This window comes from Arachis ipaensis, chromosome B3 (genome assembly GCF_059453495.1).
Source record: "Arachis ipaensis isolate K30076 ecotype BB chromosome B3, ASM5945349v1, whole genome shotgun sequence".
NCBI classification, from domain to species: domain Eukaryota; kingdom Viridiplantae; phylum Streptophyta; class Magnoliopsida; order Fabales; family Fabaceae; genus Arachis; species Arachis ipaensis.
Window position 1 is genome coordinate 28942063 of NC_142438.1, and position 24662 is coordinate 28966724.

The 24662-nt window shown below is 36.9% G+C and overlaps 3 protein-coding genes across 3 annotated transcripts; all 3 read left to right on the forward strand.

Moving 5' to 3' along the window:
- Positions 1-259: 259 nt before the first annotated feature.
- LOC107630103 (centrosomal protein) lies at positions 260-1810 on the forward strand. The gene is made up of 2 exons (XM_016333144.3): positions 260-595; positions 1331-1810. The coding sequence occupies exons 1-2, from the start codon at positions 419-421 to the stop codon at positions 1505-1507; spliced, it is 354 nt and encodes a 117-aa protein (XP_016188630.1). The 5' UTR covers positions 260-418; the 3' UTR covers positions 1508-1810.
- A 4535-nt stretch (positions 1811-6345) lies between these two features.
- On the forward strand, positions 6346-7415 carry LOC107632801 (uncharacterized). Its single transcript, XM_016336452.1, has 2 exons — positions 6346-6474; positions 6759-7415. Exons 1-2 carry the CDS (start codon positions 6346-6348, stop codon positions 7413-7415), a joined length of 786 nt encoding a protein of 261 aa, XP_016191938.1.
- Positions 7416-7682: 267 nt separating this feature from the next.
- Positions 7683-8978, forward strand: LOC107632800 (uncharacterized). The gene is made up of 3 exons (XM_016336451.1): positions 7683-8445; positions 8521-8642; positions 8763-8978. Exons 1-3 carry the CDS (start codon positions 7683-7685, stop codon positions 8976-8978), a joined length of 1101 nt encoding a protein of 366 aa, XP_016191937.1.
- Positions 8979-24662: the final 15684 nt, after the last annotated feature.

A 24662-nucleotide genomic window follows, 5' to 3' on the forward strand; every position in this document is an offset into this window, starting at 1 on the left:
AGAGACAAACTAGAGTTACGATTGCAAATTTGGGATTTTAATTGGAGCCAAATTGTGGGATTATTTTAAACATCAGATCAAATTTTAAAGATTAAACTGAGATTTAACTTGATTAGGTTTTTTACATAAATATAAAACATTATTATTTTTCTTTATATAAGACTGATTCTATTAGTTTAACTGATTACTTATCCGTTGAATTAATAAATCAATGAACTAATAATAACTCGAGTGAGAGTTAAAATAATATGCGTACCGTGGAATGCACAAATATAAGCACTTGCCACTTGGTCACCGCCTTCGCTGTTGTTGCCCAAGCAAAAGCCCACTCCATCAGTCGTAAGTCGTAACCCCTCTCCAACGCGCAAACTCCCTTTTTCCTAAAAACTAACCAACCGTCTCAAGTGACGAGACGCCAATGGCGTGGAGATGGATCGTTCGAAGGACTCGCGAATCAAAACCCTTCTTCCTAGCCTTTGCCACCGTATGCGGCGTCGTTCCGGGCGTCATCGGCTACGGCGTCATGCAGGCAACCAACACCCGTAACGAACAGCTCGAATCCCACCTTCGCAGAAGTGCTCGCCCTGAATCACTGGCAAGTCCTTCTCTACCTTCACCTTTTCCCTTTATTTCTCTCCAAACTGCTTCACAACGAGCCTCTAATTTGATTCCCTAACCTAACCTACATTATATGATATGGTCAATTTGCTGAAATGAAAACAAAATTATTCATTTCAGTATTTTTGTTGTAATTCACCTCTCGATCCCTGTTTCAAAGTCTTTGATTTGGGCAGCACCACTCAACAGGGATTTCCATTTTACTTTTAGAAGTTTACAGGAGAACCAATGTTAAATGTGCTTCTTTATTAGCAGATATGGCAATCTACTAGTAAAGTTCCTATTTTGTTTATTGAAGCTTATATGTGGATTAATTGGTTCGATGAATCCCTTTAAGGCTATCTTTCTTATATGAGTTGGAATCATCTATTTATAAAACGACTGCCCCGGTGCACAAGCATACTATTCCGGAAAATTGGTGAAGGAGTAAGATTGGAAAAACAAATAGTTAAGCATAACTGCATCAAATATGCGGAACTTGCAGGAATCACTGCCAGTTATCGGTTAATGTTATATTGGTCCGGGACAGCATTGTTTGGCTATACATTCAGCTATATATTTATCTGTTTCTTGAAATGTGTCATCTCTTTATTTGCTTTATGAAAACAAGATCTCGTATTTTTTTTCCTGCAATGTGGCACAATTTTCAGTTATCTCTTCAGTTTTCTATGTGTGTTATTATTGATGCTGGGTTTTCTGTACTTCGGATCAGATGATGGGACAAGTAAATAAAGAGAGACTGGCAGAATACCTTGGAGAGCTACAGCGGAAGGAGAACACGAATGATCGTTATGTTGCTGCTCTAAGAGGGGAGACTTTAACCAGAAAACCTTATGTGAGGATTCAACCGGTACCAGAGAAAACTGACACCGGCTCCAGCAAGGATTAGCGGAAGTAGATAAGTGTTTTATTGCAAGATATTGCAAATACTTTGAGTTATCTGTACATTATGTAGAACTTGGAAGAAAGGCTTCAAATATTTATTATGTACCTGATGCTGTTCTGCTCTAGTTTTCTCTGGTTTTGTCCTTGGATTTGTTTGTTTAAGCAATAAACCAAAGCAGATGTTGTTAGATGGGAATGAGTGCCCAGGGTTCTCTGCAAACAATATATTAGTTAGGTTCAGGCTAGTGATTTTATGAAATTCTTCTACTATTCTCTTTGAGCGTAATACAATCTTTTTTCAGTCGTCTGGATCATTTTGCCTTTTACTGCCTGCAACACCGCACGTGACTTTTAGACATGTTATAATGTTAGTTAGATATTTGGGAATAGTTACTAGTTCGTTACATTACCATCCTATATAAGGGTGCACTCGTATATTGAACCTTTTCCGCCATTTAGTGAAATTTCTGTTTCCTTAATCACCTAATTCTCAACATGGTATCACAAATGTTCCATCCTCCTTGAAGCTTCTATTTTTCCGCACCTTTCTGGGTTCTTGATGAACTCATTTATTTTACCATTTTCATTCAACTTTCTTGGATTTTCTTTCCTTACAAACACATTTCCAAAAATCTATTACACCTCTTTCCTATTGTCCATCAATATTTTGATGAGCTGAGGTTTGATTTGACATTCTCTTGTTTTGGGGCGGGTCTCTTTGCCATTAGATCTGCTTCTCTCCACATCTTCCAATGTGTTTGATTGCCGTTCTCCTTTTTAGTTCAACCCTTTCACCATGACTTATCTGGTTTGTTTCTCCTTCCAATGCTGTTTCTGTCTTTGCTCACAGAGGAATGACTTTCATTAAATTTTAAATTTAGCTTTTGCAGTGTTTAATTGCTTTGTTTATATTGTGCTTTGGTTTGGTGATAATTAGGGTTTGAAGTTAGAACTTTTCATCTTGTCCATAGTGTTTTTACTTGGCAGCATTGTATGATTTTTTGGTCATATGTATAGCCATTAAAATTGAATAGGTAAAACAGAGGCTTGTGTAAGAACCATGAATCGTGTATAGCATTAAGATGTGCAGTCAGACTATCTTGATCATTGCTGCTGCTATCTTTTGATTAATATTCTTGGTGCTCATAAATTTTCTGCATTAACTATGCGCCCCTAATCATGGAGTTTGGGGGAAGTTATGCGAAATTGGTGATCTAGAATCATGTAAAGCCATGTCTTTATATATGTGTGTTGACTTTGAACTTGTGACTCTATGATCTTGTTTAGGTTGTGGCAACGTCTATCACCATCTTTTTCAGGCTTGGTGATCCTCCAATTATCTAAAATTAAAGCTGTAAGATTGTGTAAGCACTACAATCAAATGAATTTTTTGTCATGCGTATTGTGGACCACACTTAATTTAACTAGTTGTATAAATTGGTTAGTTAATAATTAGTTGACGATGAAATCAGGTTAGTTTGTTAGTTCTGTTTTAGCATACCAATTAGTTGTTTGCCAACGGGTACAGCTCTGATATATGTATATACATTCCCAATTGTTATTGGAAAAGCAAGTAACACATTCTCTTTTCACAAGTTTTAGTCTCAATTTGGTTCAGAAGAAATTTTCCATTCCCGTTTCTGCAACTTTCCCTCAAAAGCAAACTTTATGGGGAAAAAAAATGTTCTCTCTCTTCAATTTCCCCTACCGTTCGTTCTCTTCCCTTTGCTCCATGTCCACCTCTTCCGGTGCAATCCTTCTTATGGGAACTCGTCAACTCAGTTGCAACGCTTGCCTCGCCAATTCTTGAGGCTTAGGTGCTCCAGTCCAGTGATTATCTAGGGCTTGTGCTAGTCTCGTAGCCTCTTCAAGAAGATAACTAAACCTCATGGTGCTAATCCATGCAACTTGTTCTTATGGGAAGGGCAAAATTGGATTTATTGATGGTTCCTTGGTGAAGCCAGATTCGGTTTCTAGATCCGGTGCTTACAGAAACATGGCAATGGACGAACGATATCATCACAATTTGGTTACTGAATTCCATTTCCAAGGATATTGGCATATTGCAGCGAGCATCATCTAGTTCAATTGCATTACTGTTGCAAGATTTGAAGACTCATTTTTCTCAGAGCAGTGCACCTTGAATCCGTGACCTTGAACAAAGGATCTTTAACAATTTCACCGTATTTCACCAAATTGATGTCAACAACGTTTTCTTGAAGGAGATTTATTTGAAGTGTATATGAATATGCTAGCCGACCCCACTTAGTGGGACAAGGCTTTGTTGTTGTTTGTTGTTTGTATATGAATATGCTACTTGGTTACAGGTCTATGTCTTGTGTGCAAGTTGCATAGATTAATTTATAGTTTGAAGCAAGCCTCAAGACAATGATTTTGCGAATTCTCCCCAGCATTTCTCAACAACAACATCAATCAATCAAAGCATGATTACTCTCTCTTCCCATGACACTAGAGAAACTTGTTAGTATATGTGAATAATTCATCCTAGCTAGCTTTTCCAAGGACATGCTGAACAAGGTAAAGAGATTGCTTCAGTTAATTTTTAAATTGAAAATTCTTGGAGACTTCGAATACTTATTGGGATTGGAATTGGCTATATCTTCGGAGGGCATTGCCTTAACTCAAAGCAAATACACTCTGCCTACTGGAAGACACTAATTTTGTTGAAGCTAAACCTACCACTCTTCCAGACAAAGCTAACCTGAGATTGAGTGCATCTACTAGGGATTTGCTTGAGGATCTTGTAAGCTGTAGAAGAATCATTGGAAGCTGATGTATATCATTATTTCACACCTTGATATCACTTACAAAGTATCCACCTTCAGTTAATTCATGTCTCGGCCAACCACTACACACCTTTAGACCTAGCACCATTTATTGAGATACCTTAAAAGGACACCTGGACAGGACTTGTTTTTGCCAAATAAAAAATAAGGCTATGGCCTACGTTAATTCTAATTGGGCAGGGTGCCCTGACGCAAGGAGCAGTGTAACAAGTTATTTTGTATTCATTGGTGATTCCATCATATCATGGAGATCATGGGAGCAGCAAATAGCCTTTAAGTACTTTGTTGAATCTAAGTATCGGGCCATGGCAGCAGTAGCTGCTGAACAGACTTGGCTAAGCGGACTCTTCTTGGATTTTCAGGTCGAGATTTAGTCTTCCATGTTGTTCTGTGACTCCCAATCCATCCTCCACATTGCGTCTAATCCAAAATTCCATGAATGTAGGGGCGGAAAAAGTTCAGGCGACTTGCTAGGAAGCCTCTAGTCTAGCTTGTGTTTGGCCTGGTATGACAGAAAGTAGGTTTAGATCCAATCTATTTTAGGGTGTGTTTGGGGATCACGTTGAGGAATAAAAAAGCACGTTTGAGCGTCTTGAACGCTCCAATATCATGTTTGGCAACTTCTTGGAACCCCTAACCCATAAGTGCTTTCACCTCTGAACGTACGTTCACGTGAAGCTAGAAATTCAAGCTTCTGCGTTCATGTTGGGAAAATTAATTACCGTTGGAGGAATTAGGTAAGAAATTTATTCCATATCTACCAACTGTACCCTTCATTTCTTCTATAAAAAGGATGCACATAACCACATCATTTCACAATTAGTTCTCTGTGTATTCTTCGTTCTTCTCTGTATGTTCTTTCTTATAGATTTTTTTTTCCAGATTTATTTTCATCACTGCTAAAGTAAAGATTTTAATTTTTTTATTATTTTTAATTCTTTCTTTCATATTTTGATTTTTATATTTTTTATTGTATTTTTTATTTATATGATAAATATTTTTCATATCATTTTTTAGTATTATGATGTTATCTTTAATTTTCTATTGTTATATTTTTATGTATTTTTTTATTTATATGACAACTATTGTTGATATAAATTTTTATTTTTATTAATTTTTATGATACTTTTATTATTTTTTATTTATATAAATGATACTAAATTAAAGAGTACTAACGACACTAAAATAAATTATAAAATATTTTTTATTTAATATTATAAAATGTATAGTACTCCCTTTTATATTTTTATTTCTTATTGTTTTGTAGTTCATATGAATTTTTTTTATTATTTACTGTTCTTTATGTTTAATATGTAAAGTGTCTTTTTTATTTTTATTTGACTTTGTTCTTTTTTATTTTTTACTTATTTTTATCATTGACTTTTTTTTATATTGTTTTTTCAGTGTTCTAATCCCTCAGCCCTCAGGTATGTTATTACTTTTTTTATGGTATTCTTATTATTTATTGTTCATGTGAATTTTATTTTTTTTCTATTTTATACACTGTGTTTATATCTTATGCGAAGTTTATTTTATTTTTTTATTTGATATAGTTCATATAAATTTTTTTTATCTTTTATTATATTTCTTTTATTCATATGATATATATTATTGGTTTTATAAAATTTTTATTGTTTTTTATTTACGTGAGTTCTCATTTTATATTTTATTATACTTTATTTTTGTTTCGGTTGAAATTTTTTTTTATTCGACTATGTAAAATTTATAATTATAATTCTCATATATTATATTTTATTGTAACTTTTTTTATAAGATAGATTAATTGATCCCATTAAAAAAGATAAATTAAATAAAAAATTATTCATAAGTATTAATAAAATTATGAATGTTGGATGCCAAAAAAAATCTTATAAAAATAAAATTATTGAGAGTACGGTATAAAAATAATATTAAATTAATATTCTCACGTTATTACCTGAAATTTAAAAAAAAAGTTAACATATTTGACTAAATATATATATATATATATATATATATATATATCTAAAATTTATATTTTTTTTCTAATAGAACAATGAGTAACAATGAATCTCTAAAGACAAAAGCAGCATGGAACATGGAGACTACTAAACAATTTATCCAAGCATGTTTAGATCAAGTTGCTAAACAACAACGTAATGGAACCACTCTTACAAAAAAAAAGGTTGGAAAGATGCTTTGTCTCAATTTAATGAAAAAACTGGAAAACAATATGATAAGATTCAATTAAAAAATAAGTGGGACAATCTTAAGAAAGAATGGTCAGCATGGTACAAGCTTTTTGGCAAAGAAACGGGTTTAGGATGGGATTATACTAAACATACCGTTGATGCACCAAATGAATGGTGGGAGAGAAAACAATTGGTACGTAGTAACTTGTTATTAAAGCAAAAATTTTAACTTTAATTTTGATAATAAGTCTTGTGTTGATTAGTTGTACACATGCAGGAAAATCCCTTATATGGAAAATTCAGAAATAAAGGACTTCCTTTTAAAGATGAGTTAACTATATTATTTAAAGATATTATAGCCGATGGTAAATTTGCTTGGGCTCCCTCATCTGGGATGTTACCTAGTGGCATAGAAGAATATGGTGATGGATATCGACCATACTTTGAGGAAGGTCATGTTGATATAGAAGAAGGTTCCGGAGATAGTGAAGAAGGTATAGATGCTAGTTTGGGAGTTAATTCTGAATTTCAACACATAAATCTTAGCTCTTCTCAAGAAAATAATAGTCAAAAGAGTACCGGAAAAAGAAAGAGAGATGTGGTTTGTGAAACAACAAAACAGAAAAAAAATTTTAAAGTCCCTGCCTCAAAGCAAATTGCGAATGCAATAAGTAGAATTGTCTCTGCATCTGAATCACGCTCAACTATTGTGTCCACATTTCTAGTACCCGGTGCATCTATTGGGGAAGTAATGGCTGAGATTCAAAAGATGGAAATGATCACTAGTGATCCTGATTTTCATAGTCGTTGTTGTCAACTAATGATGTTTAAACCTGTTAGAGAAATGTTTGTATCCTTAAAAGGATATGAGCAAAGATTGTTGGATTGGCTCAAACATGCCGCATATAATCCACTACCATTCATGCAAAATTAATATTTTTTTTTTGTGATTTTTATGCAAAACTAGTTAAGTTATTATTGTACTTCATTTTAATTTATCCATGAATTTTTTGTTATGCTAGGATAAGATAATAGAAAAATTTGTGTGTTGCTTATTTAGTTATTTATCATTTTATATAATATTTGTGGTACTTAATTATTATTTTTATTATATATAATTTATTTCTTAGCTTGGTTTTGATAAGAATTTATTTATATTCTTATGTAGGACTTAATTTTTGTTAATTAATTTGGAATGAACATGGAGTATTTGTTTGAAGAGTATGAAAAAGAACAACATGAAGAATCAAAATTACTTTCCATTATAGAAGAAGAAACAGATGAAATTGAAAATGTTTCTGCATTAATTAGTCAATATACAGTCAATTATCTGTGCAAAAAACCATGCAGAACTAGTGAACAAACAGGTTATTTATGGGTGCAAGAAATTTTATGTGGCCATGGCATTCGTTGTTATGAAATGTTTCGGATGGAAAAACATGTTTTCTTTCAATTTTGTGATGAACTAGTTGAACAAGGATTAAAATCTACAAGACAAATGGGAGTTCAGGAAATGGTTGCAATGTTCTTAAATACGGTTGGTCATGGAGTGGGTAATAGGATGATACAAGAAAGGTTTCAACATTTTGGAGAGACAGTTAGTAGACATTTTCATGAGGTATTGGTTGCTTGCTTGAGATTATCTATTAAATATATTAAGCCATCGGATCCTGAGTTTCAGAATGTTCATGGCAAAATTAAAAATGACCAACGATATTGGCCATTTTTTAAAAATGCTATAGGAGCAATTGATGGTACTCATATCCCATGTGTGGTTAGCCCAAGTGATCAACCCAAATTTATTGGAAGAAAAGGATATCCAACACAAAATATAATGGCTATATGTGATTGGGACATGTGCTTTATTTTTGCTTTACCTGGATGGGAAGGCACTGCGCATGATACTCGTGTATTTGATAATGCTATTACAACTCCTACCATGAATTTTCCGCATCCTCCTCCAGGTTAATTTTTATCATTTTCTTACAAATAAACTATATTTACTTGGTTATCATGTAACTATTTTTTTTCTTCATTAGGTAAATATTATTTGGTAGATGCCGGTTATCCAACACCGAAAGGATATATTGGTCCATATAAATGTGAGCGCTATCATCTTGCAGATTTTAGGCGTTCTTCTGGATTTACAAATCATAATGAAGTATTTAATTATTATCACTCAAGCTTAAGATGCACAATAGAAATGACTTTTGGAGTGTGAAAAAATAGATTTGCTATCTTGCGACACATGCCCAAGTTCAAAATTGAAACTCAAGTGCAGATAGTGTGTGCAACAATGGCTATTCATAATTTTATTAGAAGACATTCTGAAACCGATATGGAGTTTAATCAATATGAACATGCAAACATTCTTGATGGAGAAGATAATAGTTATGTTGGTGAAAGTTCAGATCAAACTCTAACCATTAGCTCTTCTGCAGAAATGGACCGTGTTCGAGATTCGATTAGGGATCAAATTATTAATCACATGCAGTAGAAATAATAGTGTTCTTATGTACTAATTTTGTATAAGATATTATTTTTTATGTATTTCATTAGTGTTTTATATTTTAATTTAATATTTATTAGTGTTTTATGTATTAAAATATATTTTGTCAATTTTTATATGTTACTTTAATTTAATAAGTAAATATTAACTTTATTATAAAATGAATTAATAAGATTTATTCAAATATTTAAAGTAAAATAAAAGAATAATATAAAAAATTATTTTAATTGATGTCTATTTTAGTAATTTTTCATCTAAAAGTGATTTTGAGTAGTATAATCCAAACAACATTTACTTTACTATAATCCATTTTGACATAAAGATTGCCAAACATAAATCACTTTAACACAAACTTACTTTTCATCAAAATCAAGTTTGCAAAATCAATTCTATGCAAACTCCCGTTTGCAAACTGTAATCCAAACACACATTAAAAGCTTAAATTCTTTAATAGGTCGGATCTAGACTTACGGAATAACTTTTTTTTTACCAAAGATAGGAGACTCGAACCCGCAACCTCTTAAATGAGTATAGGGGGACTATGCCATTTGAGCTATAACTTATTGGCGACTTACGGAATAACTTGTTTGGCCTGTTAGGGCAGCTTGAATCTGTAAATATATATGTAATGAGATTTTGAACTAGTATCCTTTATGATATTTAAATATTTTTATCCACTAGGCTCTTGTCTTTTTAATTTACATATATACATTTTTATATTTTAATTATGTAATATCTTTGCTTTTTCTTCATTTTTTATTTATTTTGTTATTTTTTATTTTTTAAAATTATCAGATCTTTTAATAGGTTTTACTATTTTAGGCTCCATACTAGATTTCATAATAGGCGGTTAGACTTAATACATGGTGAATAGCCAATAGCAAGTTTAGGACAGTAAATTTTATTGTAGGCCTTATATGTTTTCACCCCTACATTAAGAAACCAAAGACATTGGGATTGATTGCCATTTTATTTGTGAAAATGTAGTGGCAGGATTCATCAAGCTCATTCATGTTGATTATTAGAATCCATCACTAATTGATGTATTCACTAAACCGTTGACTTTAGCTCAATTTAGCAGCTTGGTTTCAAGCTTGGCATGTTCAATATATACCTGCCAATTTGAGTAGGAATATTGTGGACCACATTTAATTTAACTAGTTGTATAAATTGGTTAGTTAATAATTAGTTGATGATGTAGTCAGGTTAGTTAATTTGTTAGTTCTGTTTTAGCATTACAATTAGTTGTATGCCAGCTAGCACAACTCATGAATGTATATATATTCCTAACTATAATTGGAAAAGCAAGTAATGAATCATTCTCTTTTCACGAGTAATTTCTCTTTAAGACATGAACTTTATATGTTTTCTCTCTTTGCTGGACTCCAGTTTCAGTTAAATTTACGTTTCTTGTGTAGGAAGTTAGGAACCTCAAAAAATAACGATAGGGTGTAGAATGTTAATTGCAAAACGTGGAATCTGATATTGGTTTTTACATTTTTATTTTTGTGGGTCACATCAGTTGTAGAAAACAATTCTTGTACTTTGTTGTGCTCTCGTAAGGACTAAAATTCTGCGTTATCGTGGTCATTGTATTAGATTTGCACTTGATTACTCTTCAATACCTGCCAGTATTTTTTTATTGTGAGTAAATAGTTATTTTGGTACTTGAAAAATTTAGTTTTTGACAAAATGTACCTCAACATTTGTTTCTGATAAAATGACCCCTAAAATATATATATTGTCTGGTAAAGTGACCAAAACATTTAATCAATAGTTTATTTTAGAAATAAAGATGCAATTGGAAAAACTTGATAGCTGTTACGATGGGTAACTAGAGATTAATGGGTTGGATGGCGTTGGTTGGCCCAATCGTCTGAGGGAGGAAGCCTTTGAAAGGGTCTGTGTCTCGGGGGCCTCCGTCCGACTTGCGAGTATGAATGAATGGGGGGTGGTACCTGCAAGGACACTCCGATGCCTAAGTCAGCAAGGGTATCAGCAGGTTTAGAATGTATTGGAACTTAGAGATACCTGAGAAGTGTCAGTGTATTTATAGTGGTGAACCAATAACCACCGTTGGAGTAGTGCCACTTTTCTAGGGTGTTAACCGTCCCTTTATCTTAGGGAAGTTAAGATATGGCTCGTGGAAGAAGTTAGAGAGATTCTAGGGGCAGTTACTCATTCAAATGAGTGCTTATCTGCCAGCTAACCCTCGTTCCCGACTTCCTTAGAGCAAGTCGTGGCGCGAACCGACTTTGTAGCAGCTGTTTTGGTGCTGGGTGAGGCTCAACTCTTTGGGTTGGGCCTTTTTACTTGGACCCTGGGCCTTAATCGTTGGGCCAGGGTATGAACAGTGCCCCTACTCGAGCCCAATTTCTCTTTAAGATTTGGGTTCGAGTATACTACTCGGGGTTGTAACCGACTTGTTGGAGGACCGACGTGATGTTCTGAAACCGACGTGTCTTTTCGTGACCTTTTGGTTCTGACAGTTACGTCTAATCAAGTGTCGTGTCCGTTAGGGATGTGCGTAGGGATTGATGGTCTTGGTAACGGTGCATTTTCATTAATGACTGTCCCGTTTTTACCATTGTGCCCCTAACGTACTTATAAATACTTTCCCTCTCTTTCATTGTTTTGTTTCTGCAATTTTTCAAATTCCTCCTTCATTCATTCGTGCTGCGTTCTTGTATCTTCGAAGGCTTTCGTTTCCTCCAACCCTTATTTCAGATAAAGGTTAGTTCTTTTTGTAACATGCTTTTCTGTTTGCATGCCTTTATTTTTTAGATAGGTTGGTTTGTAGACTTTAGTTCCGTATTCCCTCCCTTTAGAGACCGTGTTTTTGATTTTCCTTTTCTTTTTCCCTTGTAGGTTTTTGTTACCTTTTTAAGAAAAAGAAATGGCTTCCGTAGACGTTCTTTCTCAGTGGGTTGATGTCACGGTCCTAGGAGAGGAACCCTCAGTCGATACTGAGTTTATCACCAACCTTCGTACTCACCACCGAATTTGTACTTCTGAGGAGGATGAGCCGAAGTATGAGTTGGTGGTCCCGGGTCCTGAAGACCGGGTTTGCTTTGGGAGGGTTAATGAGGTGGCCCCTCATTTTTTCTTTATGTATGAGTGTATGATCACCCGTTTAGGTGTTTTTCTTCCTTTTTCAGACTTTGAGATGTCAGTTTTGCATCACTGTCGAGTTGCTCCTACCCAACTTCACCCCAACTCTTGGAGTTTTTTGAAAATTTATCAATTTATTAGCCAGGCTTTGGAGTTTCCGACCTCTTTGAAGATTTTTTTCTATCTCTTTCACATGACCAAACCCTTCAGTGGGTTGAACAATAAGTAACAGTAGGTATCTTTCCGGGCCATACAGGGTCGGAGAGTTTTTACCCTTTTTGACGAATCCTTCCATGATTTTAAAAATTACTTTTTCAAAGTTCAAGCTCTAGAGGGTCACCACCCCTTTTTTCTGGATGATAATTCTTCTCCCCGCTTCCCTTTGTACTGGCTAGAGGCCTCCCCCTGCGAGAAATATGGTCTGGATGACCTGGATGAGGTAGAAGCGGCCATTGTGGGGTTCCTCCGAGAAGTATGGGGGAGGGCCCCATACTTAGACACTAAAAAGTTTCTCCAGGGGTCTCCGACCTTTGTCTAGGCACAGCTAGGTAGCTTTTATTTGTTTGTTAGATTACCGACTTGTCTGATTGACCTTTCCGACTTGTCTTAATTTATTATCTATTGTTTTTCCAGAGATGACGAAGACAAACGCTCAGGAGTCTTACCAGAGAGTCCAGGAGGCTAAAGCAAGGTCTCGCGCCAGGACTGGTGGTGCCAGGGCGGTTATCTCTCCTCCTCCTCCTCCTCGGAACGTTGGGACTCCCTCTCAGCCTATTGTGATCTCTTCTTCAGCTTTCTCTCAGCTGCCCCCCTCCGCCCGATCTTCTCCTGAGCCAGAGAAGAAGAAGCGCAAGACTTTAGAGTCTAGCTCTTCTGGTGAGGTTAAGGCGGATGTTCTTGCATTCGTCCGAAAGAACATCTATCCCCATGCTCGTATAAGCATGGATGATGTTTCTGTTCGGCGCCACCTTACCACTCTGGTTGAGGGGAGCCTCAAGGCGGCGGGGGTTTATGGCAAACTCTTAGATATTTTTGAGAAGGCTCCTCTCAGCTCTTTAGGGATGACCTCGAGGGTCGAGGAGCTGGAAGGAAGGCTTCTTTTATATCAAGAGCAGGAGAGGGAGTTGAAGGAGGAAGTCTCCAAGTTGAAGGAGGAGAGGGATAGCCTCCGAAAAAAGGAGAGGATGTTGCAAGCCCAATGCAACATGGAGGTGAGCTTGAGGAAGACAGCACAGGACAACTACCAAAGTTTATTTAACGATCTTGTGTCTGTGAAAAATAAGCTGCTGAATTCTCAGAGGGCCTATACCGAGTTGGAGGACTTTATTGCTGATGGTGCTGAGGAGGCTTGGAGGATCTTTAGGGAGCAGGTCGGAGTCATTGCTCCTGGCCTGGATCTTTTCCCTTTAGATCCTGATAAAGTTGTCATTGATGGTGCCATTGTGGATCCCCCTGTCCCCGAGATTATTTCCGAGTCAGAATTGAAGACTCAGGGGCAGAGAATTATAGAGTCCCCTCCTCGCTCTAAGGACGCTCCGAGTTCTTCTACAGTTCCTCCGACTTCCTCTTCATCTCCTATGGATGCCTCTCTTCCCGGTCCTGGTGGTGCTTCTCCTGCCTCTGGTGGTGGTGATCTGTCTACTCCTCTTGCAAAAAAGTGATTTGTTGGCTATTTGGGGGCCTGGCCTGTGGGTCCCCTCTTTTTTAAACTCTTTATTTGTTTTTGTTAGTGTTTGAACAATTTTTTGGCCTTTTAAGGCCGTAAACAAAACACTTTATAATGCCCTTTTTAATAAGGGTTTAAGTTAAGAAATAAGTACCCCTTTTTTGGATAAGGGTTTAAGTTACCTTATGCGTGCATGCTTTTCTGATTGCGATTTTTTCGAATTCCCCTTGATCTTTTCTGAAAAAACCTTTTCTTTGGCTTGTCTGCTTTTCTGACCCTTTTTGTTTTAAGGGTCTTTAGGACAGCCTTTTAATCCTTTTCTTGGGTTTTTTCCTATCTCTCTTTTTTTATTCCTAGTACTCATTTTCGTTTCATTGAGCTTTTATGACTTAGGCTACTTTCGTGATTCATTTTTGTTTTACTCGGTTTCCCATTCCGACTTATGAGTCGGGATATTTCCGAGTTTATCATGATCAACTTATATAACCTCTTTACACCGACTTGTACCTCGTCGTTTTATCCTGACGACCATCTAGGTCGGTTCATGGAACTTTCACGTTTTGTCGAGCTTAAGTCGGTGCGTTTCGTCGAAAAGAAGAGAAAACAACAAAAGAGAATTTATAAGAGATATTTGTAAGATGGAAAAAAGATCTTTATTAATTGGGGAGGTACTTCATTGCTACTAAGGGTTTTTGACAATCTATTTCCCTTAGCCCCTACTATGATGCCTCGTTAAAAACCATTCTCCAGAAAAAACCCTTTGATTTTGGGAAAAAATCATGAAGTTGGGAAAAGAGTACATCAGGGAGTAGAGTTCGCTTTTAGCTGTAGTACCTTTTCATATTACAAGCATGCCATGACCTTGGTAACTCGGTTCCGTTCAGGTCGGTTACTTTATAATAACCTTTTCCTAAGACTTCATTGATCTTGTATGGTCCCTTCCAATTTGCAGCGAGTTTTTCTTCCCCTGATTTGTTGACTCCAATGTCGTTTCTGATCAATACCAAGTCGTTCGGGGCGAATGCTCTTCGAATAACTTTTTTGTTGTATCTTGTAGCCATCCTTTGTTTCAACGCTGCTTCTCTTATATGAGCTTCTTCTCGGACTTCGGGGAGCAAGTCGAGCTCCTCTTTGTGTCCCTGTATATTTCCGATTTCGTCATGGAGAATCACTCTTGGGCTTTGCTCATTGACTTCTATTGGGATCATGGCTTCTACGCCATAGACTAGTCGGAAGGGTGTTTCTCCAGTGGCGGATTGGGGGGTTGTCCTGTAGGCCCATAGCACTTGTGGGAGCTCTTCGGCCCAGGCTCCTTTTGCATCTTGTAATCTTTTCTTCAGTCCTGCCAGTATGACTTTGTTGGCCGCTTCGGCTTGCCCGTTGGCTTGCAGGTGTTCCACCGAGGTGAACTGGTGTTTGATTTTCATACTGGCTACTAGGCTTCTAAAGGTAGAGTCGGTGAATTGGGTTCCATTATCTGTAGTAATGGAATGGGGTATCCCATACCTTGTGATGATATTTTTGTAGAGGAACTTCCGAATTCTTTGTGCGGTGATGGTGGCCAATGGTTCTGCTTCTATCCACTTTGTGAAATAATCTATTCCCACGATCAGGTATCTGACTTGTCCTGGCACCTGGGGGAAAGGACCTAATAAATCCATTCCCCATTTTGCAAAAGGCCATGGAGAAGTGATACTGATGAGCTCCTCCGGGGGAGCCACATGGAAATTTGCATGCATCTGGCATGGTTGGCACTTTTTCACAAATTTCGTGGCATCTTTCTGCAAGGTCGGCCAGTAGAATCCAGTTCGGATCACTTTCCTGGCTAGTGACCTTGCTCCGAGATGATTTCCGCAGATCCCACTGTGGATTTCTTCCAACACTTCGGTGGTTCTTGAGGTCGGTACACACTTTAATAATGTGTTGATATCCCCCTTCTGTAGAGGATATTTCTCACCAAAGTGTAATGTTGTGCTTCCCTCCGGATCTTCTTAGCCTCTTTCTCCTCCTCGGGGAGGATGTCGAATTTTATATATTCGACCAAGGGGTTCATCCATCCGAGGTTTAATCCGACTACCTCAAGGACCTCTTGCTTGTCTTTTTCTTTTACTACGGAGGGTTTCTGGAGAGTTTCCTGGATCAGGCTTCTGTTATTCCCTCCTGGCTTGGTACTTTCCAACTTGGATAGAGCGTCTGCTCTGCTATTTAGATCCCGAGTTATGTGTTTGACCTCGGTTTCTGCAAAGCGCCCAAGGTGTTCCAAAATTTTTTCCAAGTAACTTTTCATATTTGGGTCCTTTGCCTGATACTCTCCACTTATCTGGGAAGTCACTACTTGCGAGTCGCTGTATATCATCACTTTTGTAGCACCGACTTCTTCCGCCAGCTTCAATCCAGCAATCAAGGCTTCATACTCTGCCTGATTATTTGAAGCTGGGAATTCAAATTTGAGGGAAACTTCTATCTGGGTTCCTCTTTCATCCACCAGTATTATGCCTGCACCACTTCCTGTTTTGTTTGAGGATCCATCTACATAGAGTTCCCATGTAGTTGGTTTTTCCTCTTGGTCTCCTGCGTACTCTGCGATGAAGTCGGTGAGGCACTGGGCTTTAATCGTCGTCCGAGTTTCATTCTTCAAGTCGAACTCGGAGAGCTCAATTGCCCATTGAACCATTCTCCCTGCAACATCCGTCTTTTGGAGGATTTGCTTCATGGGTTGGTTCGTGCGGACTCTTATTGTGTGAGCTTGAAAGTAAGGCCGTAGTCTTCGTGAGGCTACTACTAAGGAGTAGGCGAACTTCTCTAGTTTGTGGTACCTTAGCTCAGGGCCTTGTAGGACTTTACTGATGAAATATACAGGGTGCTGACCGGCCTCGTCTTCTCTTATCAGGGCCGATGAGACGGCCTTGTCTGCTACAGATAAGTATAGGACGAGGTCTTCTCCAGCTACAGGTCGGGTCAGAATAGGAGGTTGGCTCAAGAATCTTTTGAACTCCTGGAACGTCTCCTCGCATTCAGGAGTCCATTCAAATTGACATCCCTTTCTCAATAAAGAGAACAGTGGAAGGGATTTTAGTGCTGATCCTGCCAAGAATCTGGAGAGGGCTGCAAGTCGGCCATTCAGCTGCTGGACCTCTCTTAAGCAAGTCGGGCTTTTCATCTCCAGGATAGCTCTACACTTGTCGGGATTAGCTTCAATCCCTCTTTGTGTTAGCATAAACCCTAGGAATTTTCCTGCCTCTACCGCGAAGGCACACTTTGCGGGATTTAATCTCATCCCATGTAACCTTATGGTGTCGAAGACTTGTGAGAGGTCTGCCAAGAGGTTGACTTCTTTTTTGGTCTTTACTAGCATGTCGTCGACGTATACTTCCATTAGGCTCCCAAGGTGAGAGGCAAACACCCCATTCATCAGCCTCTGGTATGTGGCTCCTGCGTTTTTCAATCCAAACGGCATGACCACGTAGCAAAAATTAGCTCTGGGCGTGATGAATGATGTTTTCTCCTGGTCTGGCTCGTACATCGGGATTTGGTTATACCCTGAGTAGGCGTCCATGAATGACAAGTATTGATACCCCGAGCTGGAGTCTACCAGGGTGTCAATACTTGGCAGTGGATAAGGGTCCTTGGGACAGGCCTTATTTAAGTCGGTATAGTCGACACACATTCTCCATTTACCATTTTGTTTTTTGACTAGCACTACATTAGCTAGCCATGTTGGGTACTTGACTTCTCTAATGAAGTCGGCTTCTAAGAGCGCTTGTACTTGCTCTTCTACTATTAGGGCTCGTTCTGGGCCGAGCTTGCGTCTTCTTTGTTGTACAGGTCGGGACTCCGGGTAAACCGAGAGCTTATGGGACATGAGCTCGGGGTCTATCCCAGGCATGTCGGAGGCCTTCCAGGCGAAGAGATCGGAGTTATCTCTTAGGAGCTTAGTCAACCCTTGTTTTAGGGTTTCCCCTAGGTTGTCCCCTATGTGAGTATTTTTTCCCTCCTCTTCGCCGACCTATATCTCCTCGATTTTTCCTCCCGGTTGTGGACGCAGCTTCTCTTTGGCCCTTGCGCCTCCGAGCTCTATTGTGTGAACTTCTCTGCCTTTTCCTCTCAGGTTTAGGCTTTCATTGTAGCACTTCCTTGCCAATTTCTGATCTCCCCTTACCGTTGCTATCCCCGCTAAGGTCGGGAATTTCATACAAAGGTGAGGAGCGGATACCACTGCTCCAAGTCGATTAAGGGTAGCTCTGCCGATTAAAGCGTTATATGCTGACCCTACATCGATGACTATGAAGTCTATGCTCAGAGTTTTTGATTTTTCCCCTTTTCCAAAAGTGGTGTGGAGGGGCAAAAATCCTAGTGGCTTTATTGGCGTGTCGCCTAGTCCGTATAAGGTGTCGGGGTAGGCTCTTAATTCTTTCTTATCCAACCCTAGTTTGTCGAAAGCGGGCTTGAAAAGAATGTCCGCTAAGCTTCCTTGGTCTACTAGGGTTCTGTGGAGATGGGCATTTGCTAGGATCATAGTTATTACCACTGGATCATCGTGTCCAGGGATTATTCCTTGCCCATCTTCTTTTGTGAATGAAATGGTGGGGAGGTCGGATGACTCTCCTCCGACCTGGTAGACTCTCTTGAGATGTCTTTTGCGAGAGGATTTGGTAAGTCCCCCTCCCGCGAACCCTCCTGAGATCATATGGATATGTCTCTCCGGGGTCTGTGGTGGTGGGTCTCTTCTATCCATATCATCTCACTTTCTCTTCCCATGACTGTCCGACCTTTCTATGAGATATCTGTCAAGCCGACCTTCTCTAGCCAGCTTTTCTATCACATTTTTGAGGTCGTAACAGTCATTTGTGGAGTGACCATATATTTTATGGTACTCACAGTAGTCGCTGCGGCTCCCCCCCCCCCCATTTTATTTTTAATGGGTCTAGGGGGTGGCAGCCTTTCGGTGTTACAAATCTCTCTGTATACATCCACTATAGAAACTTTCAGAGGAGTATAAGAGTGATATTTTCTTGGTCTATCGAGACCGAGTTCTTCCTTCTTCTTGGTTTCCCTCTCCCTCTCTTTTGTTGCGGGAGGGTGCCCAGGTCGCCAACTCAGGTCTCTCAGCTTAGCATTTTCCTCCATATTGATGTACTTTTCAGCTCTTTCCTGTACATCACTTAGAGAGATGGGGTGTCTTTTGGATATGGACTGTGAGAAGAGACCTTCTCTGAGCCCATTGACTAACCCCATTATGACTGCCTCTGTGGGTAGGTCTTGAATCTCTAAACATGCTTTGTTGAACCTTTCCATATAGGCTCGTAAGGATTCTCCGACCTCCTGTTTTATTCCCAGGAGGCTTGGTGCATGTTTTACTTTGTCTTTCTGTATAGAGAACCTCATCAAGAACTTCCTTGAGAGGTCTTCAAAACTGGTAACCGACCTCGGGGGGAGGCTGTCGAACCATTTCATTGCTGCTTTCGACAAGGTTGTCGGGAAAGCTTTGCATCGCGTAGCATCAGAAGCGTCAGCCAGATACATCCGACTTTTAAAATTGCTCAAATGATGCTTCGGATCAGTGGTTCCGTCGTAGAGGTCCATATCGAGGCTTCTAAAGTTTCTCGGAACTTTTGCCCTCATTATGTCCTCACTGAAAGGATCTTCCCCCCTAAGGGCGACTCTTCTCTATAGTCACGGGAGTTCTGACCTTTGAGGGAGGATTCTAACTTTAAGAGTTTTTTTTCTAACTATTTTCGTCGCTTCATCTCCTCTTTTAGGTTCTTTTCAGTTTCCTTTTGTCGCTCCCGTTCCTGTTCTAACTGTTCGAGGCGACTGTGGACTAACCCCATGAGCTCAGTTGCATGGGATGGTCCCTCTTTCTCTGATTCGCGTCCTTCTGAAGAATTCACCTTCGGATTTTTTATTCCGGAGGTGCCTTCCCTGTGTTGGTCATTGGCTTCCTGGTGAAGGGTCAAGTCTGCCTCATTGTTTCCGGTGTTCAGATTCTCTTGTTCAGAATCTGTCTCTACATGACCCTCTTCAGGGGATCTCTCTGCCATCACTGGTTGATCTCTCGGGTCCCCGGCAACGGCGCCAATGTTACGATGGGTAACCGGAGATTAATGGGCTGGATGGCGTTGGTTGGCCCAATCGTCTGAGGGAGGAAGCCTTTGAAAGAGTCTGTGTCTCGGGGGCCTCCGTCCGACTTGCGAGTATGAATGAATGGGGGGTGGTACCTGCAAGGACACTCCGATGCCTAAGTCAGCAAGGGTATCAGCAGGTTTAGAATGTATTGGAACTTAGAGATACCTGAGAAGTGTCAGTGTATTTATAGTGGTGAACCAATAACCACCGTTGGAGTAGTGCCACTTTTCTAGGGTGTTAACCGTCCCTTTATCTTAGGGAAGTTAAGATATGGCTCGTGGAAGTGGTTAGAGAGATTCTAGGGGCAGTTACTCATTCAAATGAGTGCTTATCTGCCAGCTAACCCTCGTTCTCGACTTCCTTAGAGCAAGTCGTGGCGCGAACCGACTTTGTAGCAGCTGTTTTGGTGCTGGGTGAGGTTCAACCCTTTGGGTTGGGCCTTTTTACTTGGACCCTGGGCCTTAATCGTTGGGCCAGGGTATGAACAATAGCATAAATGGTGAATTTTGACAACAAAAAGATATTTTTCGGAGTTTTGCTCTGTGCTAGAGCTCCATTGAAGGGAAAAATGTACCAAGTAGTGTATCCTGAAAAATTTGGTGTTCTATCTGATTCACTCTGCATAAAAAATTCATTGAATCCGAGATTAGTGAGAGGCAAAATCGTGGTTTGCGATCGGAAAAGTAGCCCTAGGATTGCCAAGGGTTTGGTAGTGAAAAAAGCTGGTGGAGTTGGAATGATCCTCACAAATGGAATCTCCAACAGTGAAGGTCTTGTTAACGACGCTCACCTCATCCTGACATGCACCGTGGACTCAGATGAATGCAACATGATCAAATCCCACATCCCATCTACCGCAAACCCTACTACAAAATCTCCTGGTGTCAGCTTTCTTGCGGCTTGGACCGATGCTATTGGACCTATAAGTCTCGATTCAGATTCCAGGAGAATCGAATTCAACACTTCATCTTACTTTTGTTTATGTTTCATTCTACTACTTCTGTTTTTGAATTGGTTTTATTTCTGTTCACTGATTATGCTATTTTTTTATTATGTTAAAAAATTCTAACTTGAGTTCTGATTATGTGTTTTGCTTTTTTTTTTATTATGTTAAAAGTTGACTATGGTATAAATTTTGGTTCTGAATTTGTGTTAATTATGGCAAAAATTTTACTATGAAAGAAAAGGAGCTTGTTGGTAGAGGATGGTGAAGAGGAAGGTGAGGAGATGGTAGATGGGGGAATGGTGAGGGTGGTGAGGATGGAAGAGGGTAGATAGTAGAGGATATGAGTAAATCAGTAAATTTATATTTTATAAACGTTTTTTTAATGTTTTCTATTAATAAGGATTTAATTACAAAATCTGATATGAAATAAGAATTTAATTGAAAAGAAAAAGTATAGAAATCTAATGAAAATTAAAAAAAATATAGAGATTGAAAGAGTAATTAAATCTTTCTTTTCCCTAATTGCATTCCATTGCCACCACCCAGGTGCGCACCCAACATCATCCACTGCATCATCGTTACCACCGTTAATACCAAACCACCTCTTTCTTTTGCCCTATTCCATCTCTCTTCCACCACTCCATTCTACCATCTTCACCTACTAATATCACTAGCATCTTCATCACCACCATTTAGGAAATATTCATCTTAAATTAGAACTGATATTGTGAAACTTTCAAAAAACACAAGAATACCAAGAAAAAAAAACAAAAAATATAAAAGCAAAAAATGATACCATGAAGAGGAGGATTAAAAAAGAGAACAACAACACAAAACTCAAAGAAATAGAAGATGGGTCAGTCGTGACATTGGCCAGTCGAAGGTAGCGATGCTCGAGAAGACAAGAGATGGTAGACCTTAAGGCGCGATGAATCATGGACGGTGGATTTCGAGACTTGGTGAATGCAGATGGCTGATGTCCGGACACGATTAATGACGAACGATAGAGTAAGAGCTTGTGTGGAGAATGAAAGCGTTGTGAATGTTGAATGGAGTATGAGAGATTGGTTTAGGATTTGTGGGGTGTGATTGCTGTAGTGTCGTGTGCAATAACGGAGACTTAGGAGTAGTAGCGAGTGAAATGAAAATTGGGGTTGTAGTAGTAGTGCCTGTAGACTGTAGTGGAGGTGGGGATGACAGAAAAGGTGAACAGAGTGTAATGGATGAAGGATGAGAAAAATATGATAGATGATGGTGAGAGAAAAAGGATAAATTAATAATTTTATATATGTATAAAATATATGTAATTAATTTAATAATTAATTTTTAATATATATCCAATATAATATCTAAAAAAAGAGAAAAAAATAATTATATTATAGAATGGTTGAATAATATGAGAAGAAGATAAAATAAGTAATTTAAAAGGAGGAAATTTATGTGCAGTTAATTTTACGTAAATTTTACATAAAGTAGATAAAAATTTAGTCAAATTAGTCAATTTATTTAATGATCTTTAACTATCAACTTTATATAAAATTAACTGTACCTGATTTTTTATAAATTTAAAAAGAGAAAGAGAGAGAAAGAAAAAGGCAAATTAAGAAAAAAAAAAGTGCTTGAATCCAAAGAATAAGTACTTTTTAATCTACTTCTTCAATATAAAAATCAAATGACAGCGATCAATAATCAACATTACCTTATAAAATTAATTAAAAGATTTATCTATCATATATTTTAAAGATATATATTAAAATTAAAAAATAAAAAATATTATTAAAAATATAAAAATTTTAATTTTTTAATATATTTATTTTATATTTATTAAAAAAAATATTTAAAATTTTTTACTAATAATAAATTTATAATATGTCCTAAAAATATATATTAGTTAAATTCTTAATTAAAATTTAAGGAGATAAAACGCTGCCACCTTTACCGTGTGACTATTGCTTCAATTGAATGATTTGAAGTTGTATGTAGAACTTTTTATTTTTAATATTGGAGTAGTAGTGGTGTTTTTTTAAAATGTGGATTGTTGGGGTGTTATACTCAAATGTGAAATCGTTTAACTAGAGAAGTAAAAATTGAACCGTCCGATTTATTAGAGGTATAAAAATCGGATCGTCCGATTTCTAGAAGTACACAAATCGGACCGTCCGATTTGTAGAGGTACATAAATTGGACCGTCCAATTTCTGAGAGGTACACAAATCGGATCATCCGATTTGTGTTAAAAAAAAATTTAAAAATTTGAAGTTCAGAAATCGGACCCTCCCATTTGTGTACTTTTCACAGTTTTAAAAAACACAAAAAATTATAATATTAAAGTATATCATCACTTCTACTTCTATATGGCAAAGTCTCCTTATAAAATTAATAAAAATATTTACATGTGTGTGGCTTGAGTAGAGGGTACATACAAGGCTAATATATATATATATATATATATAAAATGGTGAATTCTATCCAACCTTCTGTAAAATTACATGTAATTTACCATCTCTAATATGTTAATTTTTTATTGTTGATATTTTAATTTATTATACTAATATATATATATATATAATATATGTTAATTTTATGGTGAATTCTATCCATCCCTCTCTAAAATAACATGTAATTTATCATTTTTAATATGTTAATTTTTTATTGTTGATATTTTAATTTATTATACTAATAACTTAAAATTTATCTCTTTCTCATGAGTTTTACTCCATTTTAACATCATTTGCAATAATGAATTTTTATTGTTGCAAAAATTAGAACTTACACTTACTGTTATAAAATTATCAAATTGAAAGGAGATGTACTTTTAAATATGATATTGTACCAAATGTTATTATAATAACAATTTTTTATACATATGAAGGATGAATTATTTCTTTCCTTAAGAATGATCTTTCTTTTTTTATTTGGCCACTGTTTCTTTTATCAAATCGAAACCTTGAAAAGTCTCTGAAACTGTACCTAAAATACCTTCGTGCTGAGATGGGTTTTCTATGCTTTAATTTGTTCTAGCTATATAACCTAATTAATTGTTAATTAGAACCAATGTTTAAGTTAATAAATTTGTAATAGTTCTTCAATAATTTCTTTTATCGATATTATTCCTAACAGTGTTTTTTCTTCGGCGAAAAAGATTTACAGAAGAGTTTCTATATTAATATTTTAAAAATTATATCATGATCTATTTTAAATAATAATTTAATCATAAATAGTCTTTATTATAGTTAAAATATTAATTTTAGTTAAATTTAAGTAATTTATATTAAATTACTAATATAATTAGTAATTAAATTAAAATATCAACTAATAAAAAATTGACACGTCATAAAAGGTAAATTACATGTTATTTTAGAGAGAATTGGATAATATTCACCTAATTTTATACTATATATATATATTAAAATTAGTTATTAATATAAAATATATATCAAAAAATAAAAAAATTATTAAAAATAAATTAAATTAGATATATATTTATACAGAGATATATTAATAACCGATTTTAATAGCTATATATATAGACACACACTAGTCTTGTTGTTCTTATCATCATCATCATCATCATCATCATCATCATCTATTGACTACTGGTCATTGTTTTGTCGATTTTTAGCAAATCGATGGTGGTTCGATTCTAAAAGTGCATTAAAGCGTCTTCGATTAGACAAGTTTTGACAATAAAAATAAAATATCACTTAGTAAATAACACTTAGTGAATAACACTTAGTTTTGAAAGATAAATTAAACAGCGAGGATAAAGAATGTAAATAACACTTAGTGAATATGATTAAGTGAAATATGAAGTTTACAAATAA